Here is a 17500-nt window from a genome sequence, read left to right as displayed (position 1 = left end):
AATTACGGCCTTCTGGGCCTCTTCACAAGTCACTCATCCACAAACACTGACAATTTGATACTTTTGTAGAGGTAGCACCATCTAGGTTCTCAGACAGTCTGCAGCGATTCATCTCCAGGAAAAAAACTGCTCATAACAGTAACATTAACTCCTATGAAATAACCATTTTACTGCCAGATCTAATGCACAAAAAATATAAAGTGAATCGTTCCATACAAAAAAAAAAAAAAAAAAACGTTTCTTCCGTGGACGTCTTCCTGTGTTCTTGCCAAAAGTTAAAGGATAAGTTACGGTAATCTCTGTAAACTAACGACTGTAATTCCCTCTGTTGAATGCTGTTTATTGCCCAAACTTTGGTTGCAAATGTACATGTACACTTAGAAGTCTGTTTTACCTAATAATGATCCACAGCTGTAATAGGGAGTTCAAGATCTACGACGGCAACATTGACGAAAACGCCACCTCAAAATGTAGCTTTGCACCATCTTAAGTTTCTCGCGGTTAGACCATCTCGTCCGCGTCGCACAATAGGGAACTTAAGCACGGGCGTTTTTGAGACGCGGACGGCAACCGGAAGTGAGCTGTTTTCCCACAACCACATTTACATTGCTAAGTGTCTTTTCTCCATTAGAGATGATTAGTATAAAAATCTGGGAGACACCACTGTTCTGGCACGCGAAATTTTCTCTTCCGGTTACCGTCCGCCTCTCAAAAACGCGCGTGCTTAATTAAGCTCCCTAATGTGGGTGAAGTATCCTAAAAATAAAGTGGTACGAGCGGGTTTCAGAGTAAAAACAGACTGAAAGATTCACATTTTACGCTCGCGTTGTCGTCAATTCCTCAAATTTGATGATTTCACGTCGTTGTGCAAAGTACCGCACGAATGTATGCTAAAATGCGTGCCGTACGTGCACCACGATCATTTTTTCCTGTTTTAACCAATGATGTTGTTTCGTAACGTTTTCTTTGACGACCGCGTCGCAGATCTTAAAGTCCCTAATATCACTTACTGCGAACTCGTTGTATGATGTGCAAGCAACCAGTGATTCATCTCTTTTGCTGGTAGACTTGAAGCCATGAACAACTTGAATTGATGTATTGCCAGTGATGTCAAGTTTACTAATGTTTCCATTTTTCTCTCCCAGAACCTTTCTTTTTCCCGCTAATCTAGCCGATAGTCTCCTGGCGTCCGTCTGTTAATATGGAGACAGCATAATAAGTACTAGTTGTTGCTCATGCACCAACAGGTCTTTTGCATGGCCGGTATTAACATCTTTTTTTAAAGGAGATCGACCGCTACAGTAACACAAACTTTCTGGACTTCTAAACTTTCTTTACACGGGTCAGAGGAAAGTGGAAACAGACGTTGAAGTCACCGAGAATCGAACTGGGGACCCCCTTGCTCCGAAAGCCGCGCACTAGCCAACTGAGCTACGCCTGCAAATATTGGTTTTTGAGGAGAGGGGGAAACCGGAGTACCCGGGGGAAAAAACCTCTCGGAGCAGAGTAGAGAACCAACAAACTCAACCCACATATGGCGTAGAATCCGGGAATCGATCCTGGGCCACATTGGTGGAAGGCGAGTGCTTTCGCCACTGCGCCAGCCCTGCTCCCCAGTTTTGGATTTTAAGGCCCACCATTACCCACATTTAAGACTGACCTATTTTGCCCCAGAGAGCTAGTTCCTAGTTCAAGGAGATTATGACATAAAAGACTTAGTGAATAAAGAATGCAACATGTGAGAATGACACAATAGAACAGTGCAAGACAGTAGTTTAATTAGCTGGTAGCCCAAAACTCCAGGGCTTCTTGCTAAACTAGCCATGAACTCACGCAATGCATTCTTAGGCGACTGAGTGTTTGACATCTTTTTTTCCCTTGACCCAGTTCTATAAAGATTATATCGCACACTGCTGAATAATGAGGTTTAAACTTGAAAAAATGCTGTGTTTGAAACAAAGGCTTAACATTCTGCTGGTCAAGTGACAAGCAAACACCCTTTGTGCAAAAAGAACAGAAGAAGAAAAAAAGGGAATTTTTTTTTTAACAGAGAAGCACTTAAATTCTTGCCATGCAAAGGAAATTGGATTGAGTAGCTCGATGCAGAACTAATCTTGTTATACTTTAAGCAAACCCTGCTCCAAATTATACATTGCTGTTTAACTTGGAAAAAAGGTGGACAATTGACCAAATGCAAAAATGGCCGCCAACAAATTATTCGTTTGTCTTTGTGTTAATTAGCCTAACTAGCCTCGTTTTACAGCCTAAATTCTTTCAATTTCACGCATGTGAACAAGGCTAGTTAGGCTAATTAACACAAAGACAAAAGAATAATTTGTTGGTGGACATTTTTGCATTCGGTCAATGGTGGGACAAAGTTAAAGGATTTTCCACCAGGAGGAAAGTATACATAAACAAAGGATTGATGAAACGTTTACCACCTTCTTCTTTATTGTCTTCACCACCTTTCTGATGCTAGGTTTGCTAGAAACTGGTGGTCGCCCAGCTTTTCCAGCAGAGGCGACGGGTCTTGGGGAAGGGCAAATGCTCGAGTGTAGGGGAAACTTTGAAGGTGTTGATGTTGTTGTCGCATCTTGCACCTAGAGCAGTGACGAAAATCAAAATGAGAGTTATGGGTTTTATGTCAAAGCCAAGCAAAAGGAAGCTGTGATTATAATAACCATAAGTTCAGGTTCACAATCGGGCATACTTTGATAACTACTTTGGTTTGGAGAATAATGAAGTGTAGCTTAATCCTATGATTCCCAGTAGTGATCGGTACGTAAATTCTCCTCACAATTTCAAATAAAATGCCAGTCAGACAGGTATTGAGAATAAAGAATATTATCAGCTTAAAGGGGCAGTGTCATGCCATTTTAGTCAAAGTTAAACACTAAAAGACATCTTTGCATCAATGAAGACCAAAAAAGGTAATGGTGTAGTTTTGTCTGCCAATGGCCATTGAAGTGCACTGAAGATATTCTTTGTTGTTTGCAGCCAAGGATGGAGGGGATGGAAATGGCTGGAACCTGAAAAAAATGGCCAATTTTTTCTACTGCAGTTTGGAGACGTTGTCCTCTGAAAGTCACCAAAAGGTAAAATAAATACCGGTAGCTCTTGTGCCATATTATAATATTATTTGAATTCGTATTCATCTCAGTGAGTTGTCAGGAATGCTTTTGCGTGTGAGCTAGAGTACTAATTTAGATTTTTAACCAGTTTTGGCCTAAAAATAGTAAATAACTACGACAGTGCTTCTTTGAGAGGTGATCTTGATATAATACCAAATTCTTATGACTACCCAACAAATAAATCGATGATACTAGTTAGGAGAATGAACGTCTTGATAGTTGGAATGAAAGAGTTAAAAAGTTACGATTCAAGGACCCAATGTCTTTTTTCAATGTTTGCCAAACTCAAACTTCAAAGAACATGTTTTCCTGTTGTGTGTCCACGCTTAGATGAAAATGATGGTATTATTATAATTATTATTATCACTAGTGGATGAAAGCCTGAGCTAGTTACTTGAAAAATCTACTAGGCAGTGCATTCTTCTAGAAGTGGGGTGGAGAGTTTCCACAATTAAGTCTAGTTATTCAGGACAGTGAGTAGCATGTATATAATAAGATCAATGAAATAAACAAGAATTTGTAACCTGGAAATACAATGTAATAATAATTTAGCTACCCAAGTTCATACATGTACTTACCTTCATCCGTTTAGGAGTTCTTAAGGGAGTGTTGCCAGTCCTGAAAATAATTAAGAAATTTTATATAATTTGAAGAAATATAACATCATTCATTTTTTGGCCTGCAAGACATGTTTTGACACATTACTTCTGTCGTATCCTTACAAGTTTTCAAAACAAATCTTCTCAGCTACATGTACTGTTAAAAAACTGTTTCATTTCATGTCATGAGTGCTTGACGTGTTCAATAAGGACTGTGCCAGAGTCAGCTCGCAGATACATCGTACTCATAGACAATTTTGTTTACCATGATAATTGTATGTACATGTAGAGTTGCTAGCTGCAGTATGTCGTTATGTATCCATAATCATTTTCTTGTTTCTTTGAGGACAAAGGGGGTCCTGTGGGTGATAATCTTGTTTATCTGCTAACAGTATAAACCATTCTCCATTAATTTAATGGTGACTGGTCTGTCACTGCCCTCAGTCATTTGAAAAGCTGGTTAACAACACCACTGATTAACTGATAACAGTGAGAAAAAAATTATTAAACAGGAGAGCGATACCTCTATTAACTAGGTCTGTACTGTGACATCTCTACCACTTTACAAGGCCACCCAATCACTCATGAACTTTGGTTAAAGGCTTCTTTACAAGAAATAATTTGTACCCGCTGTTGTCTTATTCTGAATGGGTACTGACCTTTTCTTTGGTGTGGAAGCAGGCTTGCTACCATATACCATTTCCTTTTCCATTATTTCTTGCTGTCGCTTGTGCTGAGAAAGTGAAATGGCAAGAAACAATGAAAATTACACGTAATGTGTTTGCTGCGATTTAATGATGGCAAAAACAAAGTAGAAGACTAAAAAGAAAAAAATTAATGTTGATTGCATGCCCAAGAAACATTTTGTTTGGAGAGCATTTTCTTCTGATTTTGAATGCAATAATCTGTTTATCATTTCAAAATTTTATAGATCAGAAATATTCTGTGTTTATAGCGGTGTTTTCCTTTGAGTGAATCCAAAAACGGATTATTGATCCGAAATTTGCCAGACTTTGCGGTCAAAAGAGACGCGAAATCCAAAATTCGATCTGTAACCTCATTTTTTAAAATCAATATTTCCATTATTTTGAAGTAGAACAACCTAATGGCTTGCAGCAGCAACTGCATTGTGCTCGCTTCTTCATACAGGAATCCCTGCCACTACACTCTTTCGAGCGCATGAAACTTTACAAGAGCATTTTACTTCTGCAATCCTAGGTATCCCTAGGCTAACAAATCGAAATTGACAAAGGAAAAATAAGTTTTGAATCAAAAAGTAAAAGTCATGTGGATATTGTCATCTCACTCAGCATTTTCAGAGTTGTAATATTCGGTCTGGCAATTCTCCAATGTCCAAATCACTTGACTCCATGAAGGCAATTTAGCGTTTTCACTTGTTAAAACCTCGTGGTAAACAACACAACGAGCTAATGGCAACATTTCTATCTTGTGAAACAGCGAAACTCCAAATGCCATAAAAATAGTTAGCCGATCAAAATACGCTATTCATCAATTATTGTGCTATTTCCAAAACAATTATAACAAACAGTCGTGTTGCATCAAGGGTGAAAATCGAGAGAATGTGTGACAACAAAGCTGAAAAAGTGCCCAGGAAGGAATGCATATAATGATAACTTAATTTTACTCTTTTATTTCTCACCCTCTCCAGTTTCTCTTGTTCTTTCTGGGCATTAAATGCTGCCCACTGATTTGTTATTATGTCCATGTAATGACAGCCATTGATGAGAAATAGACGTTCATGCTCCTCTTCCCACTTGCCAACATCAGTTTTTAGCTTCTGTTCAATCTGACCAGATAATCATTATTAAAAAATCTTTTTGCCATTGATTGAAATATAATGTAACTTGTAACAAATACCTATGTTTTTAATCCTTGGGTCTTAACATCATGTTAGTTTTGACCTTAAAAGACAATTACCTTTGGTAACTCTCTGCTAATTCCTTTTCTGATTTTTTCCTCCTTTAGAAGAGCTCCTCCACGGTTTGCAAGTCTGTTTGCATCATTCTTTTTACTCTGAAAAAGAAAATTTATAGCTTTAGCTCTTTATTTTAAAAGTAATTCCACTATGGCTGACCCATCATCTTTCATCCCATCAAATCCCTTGAAATAATTATTTCCTTGAATAACATTTGAATCAGACCTGCACAGTTACTGACTATACATGTATGTAGTGTAAGCTCTCTTATTATACTCCACAGAAAATCATGTTTCTGATAGCTCAATGACTAATGCATTATTACAAGTAGAAATTACATTAGTCTCATATGGAAGTTGCCATGGAAACAACATGCATGGAGTAATAAAAAGTTGCATGAACTTACGCATGCGATTACAGTGAAACCAGTTGTTCGTTTGCATGCCACTTTGCAATATTGTCACGCAATGTTGCATTTTTGATTGGCACTTGAGCAAGTTAAAGGTTCAAATTTCGTAACTTATGCACAGTGGAAGTCCAATGGTACATGTATGCCTTGAACTGTAATTACATTGTAAACCTTCTCCATAGTTGTTTTGGAACTGATAATTTTATATTTTGGAAGGCCCTTCAAATGGATTTGAAATGATTAATTTTTCGTAGGGAATCCAGCATTGGCGAACAGAGTTTTCGCAGAAAACCAGTTGCACTTAATGCTACAAAATCGTGGTGTTGAATTGATATTTCAACCCCCTTACGGTCCTGAATTAAATCCTTGTGAGTTTTGTTTTAGGTCGATGAAGGCGTACTTGAGACAACATGAACACTTTTCAATTGACTTCATAGAACTTGCGATAATTCAAGGTTTGCAAACAATCATGCCGGCAATACACTGTGGATTTGTTAATTTAGAAATTACTTTTTTCAGAGCCTCGCAACTCCTACCCAATGTAGAGTTTTTATACCGTAAATTTATATCGTAAAAAATAGAGTTCGAGGTTCTTTTGAAAGGGTACAAATACCTGATTTTTGACTATGGTAACTTGGTAAACGCTGCGGCAGTAAGTTGAAATTTGAACTTGAAAACCTCCTCGGAGCAAACCGCCAAACAACATTGCATCACAAAATTGGCACGCAAATGAACAACCGGTTTTACTGTAAAGGTAACTTAATAAATTATGTTTTGAAAGTTCTCAAATTGCATCTATGGCTCATGCAATGTTAAAAACTTCACTCACGACCATATAAATCACAAAATGCAACTGCATTCATATACTGGTAACTAAATTAAGATTTACATGTTATTTATAGCATAAAGTTCAGCAGTTTTCAACAACAGTATGTAGAGTACCTCAAATTCCTCCATTGTCTTGAAAAGGGTTTCTCTCTTTTCAACAAGTTTGAAGATGTTCTTGTTTTCCTCATAATAATTTTTCATTACCTCCACTTGATGTTCATGAATGGTCAAAAGCTCTTCTGTGTAATTATCTAAATACAAAACAGCAATAAGATTACTACTGACTTTTTTCCATAACTTGGTCAATTTTCGAAAAATTAAGGTAGCTCTCAATTGGCTCCCATGACTTTTTTTAAAACTATGCCAATAGTTCTATCTCAGGGCCCGGTTGTTCAAAAGCCGATTAACTTAATCCAGGATTAGCCTGAACTTTTGTTTCATGTTTTCAACTTTTTTGTGAAAGTTTCTTTTGCTTATTTTTGTTTTTTAATTAAGACTTCTTCTAATGTAAAATTTTGCAGGATATCAGCATTGAACAGCATTTAGGAGAAGAGAAATAAACTGCTTGGTTAATTCTTAATCTGGGATTAGGGCTAATCGGCTTTTGAACAACCGGGCCCTGATTGCTAATTACTATTTTTACCATTAAAAATGGGGGTCACCAACTTCCATTTTTGAGATATACTGTAAGCAATTAAAGACGAAATATAGGGTGGTTTTTGAGAGCTTAAATCATGTTGCCATGGTAACCTATTACATCACAAATTATAGTAGAGGCATTAATTTTTGTTAAGTAATAATTGTTTACAACGTTACTGTTACATGATACAGTGTTGTAGTGACAACCCTTCTAATAACACCTCTCAAGAATTTGAACTCTTTACAAGCGAAAGTGGGCAGAGGAGTGACTCAGTAATTCAGGCCCATTCCACAGATCAGTGGTTTTCGTATTACTATAATTATTATTATTACTCACCATCAAATGCTGGTGTGAACTCCTCACGCTGCAAAGGGCCAAAGAAACACTTATCCCAGAGTGCAGACAGCTCCTGTCTAATTAAGAAAAGCATAGGAGAACGACACAAGATGTCATCAACATTATTTCACAGGTTCCTATAATCATGCATTTTACTTATTAACAACGTCCACTGGAAAAGGTCACCCACCCATGTCCCAATATTGACCTTGCAGGTTGCACCTTCCTGTCAGATATTAAAGCTGGGGTTACCCATTCCCTCCCAGAAGTGAGACTTCTGGGAGGCAAAGGTTAACTGCATGGTTTTGTTCATTCTTAGACTAATTCATGTATCTAATCACATGAAGAGTGAACTCATGAATATCTTGAGTTAACACTGAAGACCCTCAATGATGATATCTTGTCGCTTATTCTGTGCCTACATGTATAAAAAATTATGAGTTTATTAGAAATTCTACTTTTTTTTTTGATAAGCGAAGGAACTTTAGACAAGTTTTTCTTTGTATTAACCATACCTCAAGCCATCAATGAATTTTTGAATGTGCTGCAGTTTCAAAGCATGCAGTCTTTCAACTTCCTCTTTAAGCTGAAATGAAGAATTGTGTGCATTAATTTTTCAACAACAGCTACACTTTTAGATGAGTGTGATTTGGGGATTCTTAATTAACTTGCAAGTGAGCATTCTAAAGTCAAGGAAAATAAACCTTGTACTTGCAGGCTACAAAGAACAGCTACATCAGTCTCAGAACATTTTTACTTGGGATGACTTATTAACAAAATTATTCCTCGAGCCTGAATGGGCTCTGAGTCAATAGCATCTTTCGCTCTAGTTAAAGCTAGACTTCAATTGTTGTTTTGGTTTTCAAAGCCGGCGCTTTTCGCTACTAGTGGGCTATAACAAATAGCCTACTAGTAGCTCAACCAATCAGAACGCAGCATTGATAATAGACCACTAGTTGGATTTTACTAAAATAAATTACCTGGTACAGTAGATGTAGCTTGTCATTACAGTTATAATTATATAACGTAATATTGCTTATTGTGCTGTCATAGATATAGGGTACATGTACCAGAGAACATTTTCAGTAGTGACAAGGTTGAAATTTCTAACACTAGGTTGCAGCAGATGCCAAAGTGGAACAAAAGAACATTGGGGATGAGACCCTTCAGGGTTTGTACTCTTAAGAGTTTTTCAAATTTCATGACTTTCCATGACCTTTTCCATGACTTTTCCCAGTTTTCCATGACCCAAAGGTTGGCTGCCAGTTTCAAAAATTGTCAAAATCATCCTTGTTTTTTGGGTATTTTCTGACATAACTCGCCTGCATTTTATTGTCCTTGCTTCCACTTCTGCAATAATAACTTACATACCATGCATAACTACATGTATAATTTTCCATGACTTTCCACGACCGACTATTAAATTCCATGACTTTCCAGGCCTTGAAACTGAAATATTTCAATTCCATGACTTTCCAGGTTTTCCATGACCTGTGCAAATCCTGCCCTTTGACCCTAGCTCTTGTGCCTGTCTGATATCAAATACCTAAAAGGGCCTTGTACTATTGTTTACACCGATACTACCTTACGGATCACTGAGGGTTTGCAGCCAACATTTTTGCTGATGAACTCCTCCCTTTCTGACTTGTCAACTCCAAGTTTGTCATACAATGACTTCATGCTTTCCCTGAGTTCAGATGCTTCCTGAATGTTTCTTTTTTCTTGATTCTCCAGCTAAAGAGAACATTTTTTGTTATTATTAAGTAAAGTAAAAAAATATGCATTAGCCAATTAAACAAGGTGCTGTTAATATCAACAAGTTCTGTTCAGCATAATTTTCAGGACAATTATTGATGTCACAAGTAGCCTACAGTTTAGGGACCAAGGCCCAGTTGTTAGAGAGTCGGTTAACTTAATCCAGGATTAGAGTAAAAGTGAAAGGTTTCTTTAGCTTATTTTTGTTTTTTTGAGATTGCCTTCTAATATAAAGTTTTGCCGCATATCATTGTTGAGCCGCATTTGGAAGTAGGGAAATGAACTCATTGGTTAATTTTAAATCTGGGATTAGCGTTTATCAGCTTTTGAACCAGGCCCAGTTGTTCAAAACCTGATTAACACTAATCCTGGATTACTGGAAACATTAAATGAATCAAAAAAAGTTTCCACAAGATTTGAAGCCCTCAATTTTGAGTTAGCCTTTTTGCTTTACTTAGTAAGCAAAGAATTACATACAATGTAGTTCAGACCTTTTTGAAGAGAAAAATTCAGACCTTAGTTGGGAAATGTGCCATTGTTTTTATTTAAGCATGAACACATACACAAAAAAAAAATGTGGACATGTGATGGGAAAACATGCTCTAAATGTAATGTTTTGTCTTCAATCATTCGAAGTTTGAGAGATGTTTAATATGCAAGTTTTCTTAGAACGGTGGCAAGACTGGACATTGAAGTCTTTTTCTCTGAAATTGACCCAAATCTGCTAAAGTATGTTTCAAATAATTTTGAAATATAACGCACAATTATAGTTTTAATTGTTTTCTTAACAGCTGCCAAACTCAAACTTCAAAGAACATGTTGTCCCGTCACATGTCCACGTTTAGATGAAAATGACGGCATTTCACCATGGATTAGTGTTAATCAGCTATTGAACAACTGGGTTTTGCAGTCCTCTTAATGCATTTTGTTAAGTTACTTCCCAAAACCCATTGACGAGTTAAATCATCTGATGTTAGACAGTCAGAGTAAAATCTATTGAGACTCACTCCTTGGAGTCAATGGATTAATTGTGCAGTGCTCGAAATTAGGGCTCTTTTGGTTGGCCCAGACAACCGGAAAGTTTACACGGCAACCACGTTTTGGTAAAATGAAAAGCCTAGTTGCCCAAAGAAAAAACAATGGACAACCCAGAAAAAAATGGAAAAATTAATGATTTACATAAACAGCAACTGACTTTTCAGTCTTTTGTTTTAATATACGTTGGCCTTGCCAACAATGTTATCACTCAGTTTGCCCATGAGCTTGTTCACACCAAGTGCTTCATCTTTTTCCCTTGGCTCATAGTCTCTGTTCTCCTTGCTGTCCCTTTGAAAAGCAGCCGTTCACTGCTTCGCCTGGATTCTTGCTGGCTCCATACATAATAGTTTCACAGAAAGTTGCTGGAATATTTATCGATCTCGCCAAATTCTCTCAGTCAACTTGAGGGAAAGTCAGTCCGAGCCTTAACTTCTTTTCGACTGGTAGAATTATTTGAATGAATGTCTTCTACCAAGCGTCATGAGTGAAAAATCAATGATGTCTTTGACTGGTCAGAAGGCTTTAATGCTTGCAACTCATTTTCCTTTGAAATGGCGTGCTTAAACTCTTATAAACTTTTGATCCTGCGCATGCTCTGCCAATTCTATGGCAATGCCTGGCTGGTTTATGATGCAGTATTTTGCAAACATTCAGTATCACTGTACAGTTGCTAAAATTTCATGCCGCTGGCTCTAGTGTTCGATGTCCCTTCAGAGAACCAAGTGGGAGTTCCTTTTTAGTGGTGTTCAACCCTTGCAATAAACCGTTTTTGCATGGAGCCTTTTTACATGTGCTGCTTCGCACATCGCTTCTCTGTTTGTTCTTCCAACCATTGGGTCTTAGAGTGTCCTCAGTCCAAGAGGACTTTAACCAGATCCCCTACCCCTGAGAGCAAGAAAATACCATTAAGCTTACTCAGTTTATGCTACCGCTGCAATTCTGTTCTTCTTGTGTGATCCTTTGTTCTTGCCTTTGGGGGGGGGGGGGGTTTGTTGGTTTGTTCTGGTGTGTCCTCATATGTTGTTGGATGCAGTGAACTCTTTCCCATAGTGGTCTCAGCCCATGTCTGGGGTTCTTCCTGGTTTGGATGGGTTGTGCTTTTCCTATGTGGCGGTGAGACTGTGGTGTATATTTAAAACTCTCGTACCCCTACAGCCCCCAATGTTGTGCATCTCATCTGCCCACTTCTAGTGGCGGCTGTTGGACTTACATTTCTTATTAACTGCTTATCACCTTGCTGTTTCTGGCAGCGAGGTCCCTGATGCCCTGTCTCAGTTTAATTGGCCGGATCAACACGTTCCTCAAACATTCCTATTACAGCTATTATTGCACATCGTATACAAGTCCCTCAACTTTTCTAACCAAGATTGTGTGATGTTCTGGGCTGTCTCCACTCTTGCCTACTTTGGTTTTTTCTGCTCCTCCGAATTTGCAGCCTTCAACCTCCTCATCCACCTGTCAGTCAGCACTGTTGATGTGGATTCTGCATCTTGCCTTCTTGCCTTCAAATTAACTTCCAGGAGTCACCCTTGTCAGGAGGGCTGCTGCCTCTGCATTGGCATGGGTCATGCTCCACTCTGTCGTATGCCTGCAGTCAATGCAGTGTTTGCCTCTACAAGGCTGGTCTCCTGGCCCCTTGTGTCCCCTTTAATCTGGCCAGCCTCTCTCTGATGTCATGTTGGCTTGAAGATGTTTTCACTGCAGCTGGTATACAACTTTTACTGTTCGCTCAGGCATTCCTGATCATCTTTGTAAGCCATGGGGCATTGGAATGGCCATGCCTATTGGATGTACATTACAGTGTGGAGGCTCTAGCTCAGGCAGCCTCCTTGCAGTCACAGTGACTGTGGCATTTGGTGGAGTTCTCTGTTAGCTTTGGAATTTGGAATCGCCTGAGCTTCAACTTGTTTTTGTTTTCATTCTTATTATCCAGCAGTGGGAAAGTATGGTATCTTGTTGCAATTGCCTGTGGCGCTGCGTAATGACCATGCCACCAATCCTACCAATCAGCAGGTTTGCCTTTCACCACTTGCCATTGCTACATTTTGCCTGACAACTGGGTGTCTGCTATTTGCCTGTGATATTGCTGACATTGTGAAAAAACGTGTTTGCCATTTGATTTGCTTTGGCTTTTGCATACTACCATTGTCATTGCAATTGCACGTAGCAGTCAGTACTTCTGCCTTGTCAAGCTTGGCTTACTGCTCTACCCCCAAACATCTTGCCGGGATTACGGGTACTGGTGCTTGGATGTTTTTACTGGTGAGGATGATCCAATAGCCTCTGGTCCACAGGCCCCCCTCTCCCCAAGCACCTGCATGCTTGGTGGATGCCCTAGGGAGGTTGACTGTGGCTCAGTTGCCATGGTGTCCTCCTTCCTGCTGAGGAGAGTGCTGCCTCCTCTCTTCCTCCCTCTATGACACCTACCCTCCAAGAAGTGTTTAACTAATGGACAACCAAGCATTTATCAGGACGACCAAATTTATGGGTTTTGAAACAGGGACAACCTGGAATTTTTTTTTATTTCAGGCACCGATTGTGGTGAACTTTTCAAGTTTAATATTAATTTTCATCCACAGTTCCATGTCTTCTATCAAGACATACAACATGAGCTTGGCTTCACGAATTACAGGGTACACACAGAAGTACATCAAAGGCTAGATACTGTACATGTATTTGCAGGGTTTGTGCTGGATTTTGTCTATAAAATTCCAGGAGTATTCAAGGAGTTTTCAAGAGCCAGAAATTGAGTTTTCAAGGAGTCTTTATAAGAATATTTCTATGCCTTGATATAAGTTACACTGTACCACATCCTGAAAGTTACCCGGTAAGTGCACGCATGGCCATTTTAATTTTAGGTTTTAATGTTTCCCTGGCTAATAGTCCATTTTGGGCTCAGAATTTGGAAATGTCTCTTTTAACTTAGCATGATGCAATCTCAACAATTTTCACCCATGGCAAGCAAAAATTCAAGGAGTTTTCAAGCAATTTTCCACAAAATCCTTTTTTTCAAGGGCTTTTCAAGCACCCTTGAAGTCCAAAATTAAATTCCAGGGCTTTTCAAGGACTTCAAGGAGTTGCACAAACCCTGATTTTTGCTAGAAAGGGATTTGCAAGTACCCGGTAATATCCAACAAATGGTTTAACAGGCAGTATCATTTACACATACTGCACGATAAAGGGACAAGTGAAACCTACTTCTTGTCGTAATCCTTGTAATTTCGCCAGATTCTCAGAGGAAAGCTTGAAGGTGGTGTCAGCATCAGCCTTGGCCATCTCTTGCCCTATTATTGTTGATGGCTCCATCTCTAAGTCTCTCCACAATGTTGTGACAGCGTGTTTAACTTCCATCAAAGCATTTAGTCTTTTTGCCTGACAATAAACAAGGTAACATGACCTAGTTTCCAAGATCAAATTTACATGACAGTTGTAGGGTTTAAGTGCCAACAGGAAACTACATTTTTAATTTATAAGAGACCAAGTTGGATTATTTTTCTGCAACATTGCATAAAGGAACTCGTACATATTTTAACCATACAGTGTATACAGCAATTGAAAGTACATTTTAGGCCTCACTGTGACACTGCATTTCTGTTTTCATTGTAAGTCACACAAATATACATTTAGTATTTGGCCTCTTCTTGAAAATGCTATTTTGAACAGCCTTCTTACAACAGTCACAGCACAATATTATTTATAAATTTTTTCAGCCATCTTTTTGCTAAAAGCTGTTGGAAGACACCGTAAGTCTCTCCACAATGTTGTGACAGCGTGTTTAACTTCCATCAAAGTATTTAGTCTTTTTGCCTGAAAATAAACAAGGTAACATGACCTAGTTTCCAAGATCAATTTTACATGTCAGTTGTATGGTTTAAGTGCCAACAGGAAACTACATTTTTAATTTATAAGAGACCAAGTTGGATTATTTTTCTGCAACATTGCATAAAGGAACTCATACATATTTTTTACATATTCAGCAAAGTAAATTATTTTAAGCCTCACTGTGACATGTACTGCATTTCTGTTTTCATGTTAAGTCACACAAATATACATTTAGCATTTGGCCTCTTCTTGAAAACGCTATTTTGAACAGCCTTCTTACAACAGTCACAGCAAAATATTATTTATAAATTTTTTCAGCCATCTTTTTGCTAAAAGCTGTTGGAAGACACCTTTTAATATTTGAAACCTTTATACAACAGAGCTTATCATATGCTGTACACTGACCTGCTCTTTTTCTAGGTACAGCAGATTAGCTTCAAGTTCTTTTAGCTGTTCCATAGTTGGCACATTCACATCTCCTAAATTATGTGGGGAAAGACACATACGCTCACAGAATTGTGATTCTCTTTCTCTCAAATTTTTCAAGGTCTTCAAGCGTTCATGCTTTTCCTGTGAAACAAAACAAAAAATTTTCCATTATAATCAAGTTAAGATTCTTGTGAAGTACACTCTGTATAAAATCATGTACCGTAGTTTTTCGGATACAAGACGCACTCAGTTACATGTGTATAAGATGCACCTTTAACTTTCAAACTTGGCGGCATTTAAGTCACAAACTGAAAATCTAATCAAATTACTCAGTTATAAGACGCATCTCAAATAGAGGAATTTGGTTCAACTCATCGCTGTCTCAACTGAAGATTGTTGCGCAAGTCAAGAACAGTGGCAGAAGGACACTGTGACTCATGAAACTGTTCCACTTCACTGATTGATAGCATTGGCAAAGGAAAACCCCTGATTGAATTTTACATTTCCTTGCAATACATTGTAGACTTGCAAAGTCAAGACAACGTCAACATACCATTTTAAGGGTGTCCACTTTAGTCCGCAGATCATTTTCCAGCATGAGGATGCTCATTTGTTTCTCAGGCTGAAAATAAAACATACAGTAAGTGAAAACATGTCGCAAGCTTGAACATGTGACCTTTGGAAGGATTTCCCACAAAGACCTGTAGGGAAACCATTTTTATCTTTTTACACCTACACAGTAATGTAAAAGTACATCTACTAAGGTAGTGGACTACAAGAGCAGCAGGTCTAATATGCAGGTCGCAGTTTGCAGGTCGTGGGTTACAAGTCATCATTTTACCTATACAGAAAGTATCCTTAACTTTCATAAAAGCTAACCTTAGGCCTAAAGACTATTGTTTAGGCCTAATTAGGCCTAAGGTTAGCTTTTAAGAATGTTTAGGATACTTTCTGTATTGGTGAAACAATGACCTGCAACCCGCAACCTGCGACCTGCAAATTAGACCTGCTGCTACAAGAGCACCTTGACCATTAAACTCACCAAGAAGCCACGTCATAGTTACCAGTTCATGTACATGTACCTTCTTTCAAGCTCATTTGGACAATGACATTCAATTTTGCTGTCGAAATGTGGTGTTTTGGGTGCACCCACAGACACCCCCAGAAAAATAATTAATGGGTCATTGGACCCCTTGTTGATACATGTACATTGTACAGCTGGTCGATGCGATTCGCATCGCGCCTGAAACGCGACGCGACTGGTAACTTACATTTGAGCGGTACTGTAACTCTTCTCAAACCAATTTCAAATTTTCTTGAAAACCCAGAGAGAAGCAATGCAGGGTTTCATTAGAAGCTGGTCACCAGGGGTATACTGCCATCTATTTGTCAGAAATTTGCCTCTCACAGTCACCGCTAGCTACTCTGCTTTGATTTTCACTCACGCCCCTCGTAAAAGAGGAGAGTGAATGCTGCCTACATTGATTAGCCCATGCATCTACTTTAAAAGTTAATTGGGAATGAAGTGGTAAAAGAAACAAAATGCAAAAGTTTGTTGGCAATCAAAAGAGACCCTACTTGAAGTAACCAAGAAAGCCATGATTACACTAATATTTTAAAAAATACTTCAGCTTTAAGGGATTGGTGAAAATTACAATTTTTCCATTTGAAGGTGTGCTACAAACATCAGCTTATGTACTGTACCTTGTACACTGGAACCCCAAGTTCATGGCTCAACTTCTCCATCTCCTTAGTACAAGTTTCGACATTTGCCTGCAATGTGCATTTCAACTCCTCTTCTTCATTCACCATCTCTTGAAGCAGAGTTCGAAGATGATGCAGAACAGATTTAGTCCTTTCCTCTTTTTGTTCCTCCTGCAGACCAATCTCTGTCCAGATATTTTGTAGTGTCTCCATAGCGTTCTGTATACATGGTATAACTTCATTTTTGATCATTTGAACACTTTCTTCCACTGTTGAGGTTGACATTTGCCTATTATGGCTCTTGGTGGAGCTGCGAAAGAAAATAAATAAAAATTGTATTCTTGCAGTTTTCATAATTCTGCAGAATCTTACCTTCAAGCACTAAGCACCAAACTGCATTTTAGCTTCTAACAATCAAATTTCCAAACATAGCCGGTAAGATCGACTCCGCCTTCAGAAAGTGAATTGGAATTTTTGTTCAATTTTAATTCACAGTTTTAACACCATTATAATTATAAATATGTTTCTAGAAATTCTTCTGAATCAGTAAAAAGATTCGTACAGATTCCCATTGCATCCCATTGGCGTCAAGTCCGAATGTACAAATGTACCGTGGGGACCAAGGATGCTGATTGGTGGGTTATATATCATACATCAATTGATTTCATCATCTGTGGTTGGCATCAAAAGTCGAATTATCAAAATCACAGTAATGGTTACTTATCAGCGGTTTTAACAGGTACTGACAGCCAAGGAAAAGTGTCAACTACTTCACTCAGAGAAGTCGGCTACTTTTTACTCTAAACTAAAGTAATAATTATTAACAACAGATTCTTTCAAACCAACAGTTACTATTCTTGGTTTTCACCAACG

General features: G+C 38.4%; 1 protein-coding gene across 1 annotated transcript in view; it reads right to left on the bottom strand.

Annotated features, from left to right (window-relative positions):
- The window catches only part of LOC138006831 (protein regulator of cytokinesis 1-like), a 19768-nt gene that overhangs the window by 948 nt on the left and 1320 nt on the right, over positions 1 to 17500 (bottom strand). The window contains exons 2-15 of the mRNA XM_068853423.1: positions 16628 to 16937; positions 15477 to 15545; positions 14900 to 15064; positions 13871 to 14044; positions 9464 to 9613; positions 8395 to 8465; positions 7880 to 7956; positions 7018 to 7154; positions 5669 to 5764; positions 5391 to 5537; positions 4390 to 4463; positions 3710 to 3749; positions 2442 to 2600; positions 1011 to 1193 (exon numbers count right to left, since the gene is read on the bottom strand). Of these exons, the coding sequence (XP_068709524.1) occupies positions 1011 to 1193; positions 2442 to 2600; positions 3710 to 3749; positions 4390 to 4463; positions 5391 to 5537; positions 5669 to 5764; positions 7018 to 7154; positions 7880 to 7956; positions 8395 to 8465; positions 9464 to 9613; positions 13871 to 14044; positions 14900 to 15064; positions 15477 to 15545; positions 16628 to 16937 (1852 nt within the window). The remainder of the gene's footprint in view (positions 1 to 1010; positions 1194 to 2441; positions 2601 to 3709; positions 3750 to 4389; positions 4464 to 5390; positions 5538 to 5668; positions 5765 to 7017; positions 7155 to 7879; positions 7957 to 8394; positions 8466 to 9463; positions 9614 to 13870; positions 14045 to 14899; positions 15065 to 15476; positions 15546 to 16627; positions 16938 to 17500) is intronic.

Source organism: Montipora foliosa, chromosome 6 (assembly GCF_036669935.1).
Source record: "Montipora foliosa isolate CH-2021 chromosome 6, ASM3666993v2, whole genome shotgun sequence".
Lineage (NCBI taxonomy): Eukaryota > Metazoa > Cnidaria > Anthozoa > Scleractinia > Acroporidae > Montipora > Montipora foliosa.
Note: the sequence above shows the minus strand (reverse complement) of the source record. Positions and strands in the feature narration are given on the sequence as shown.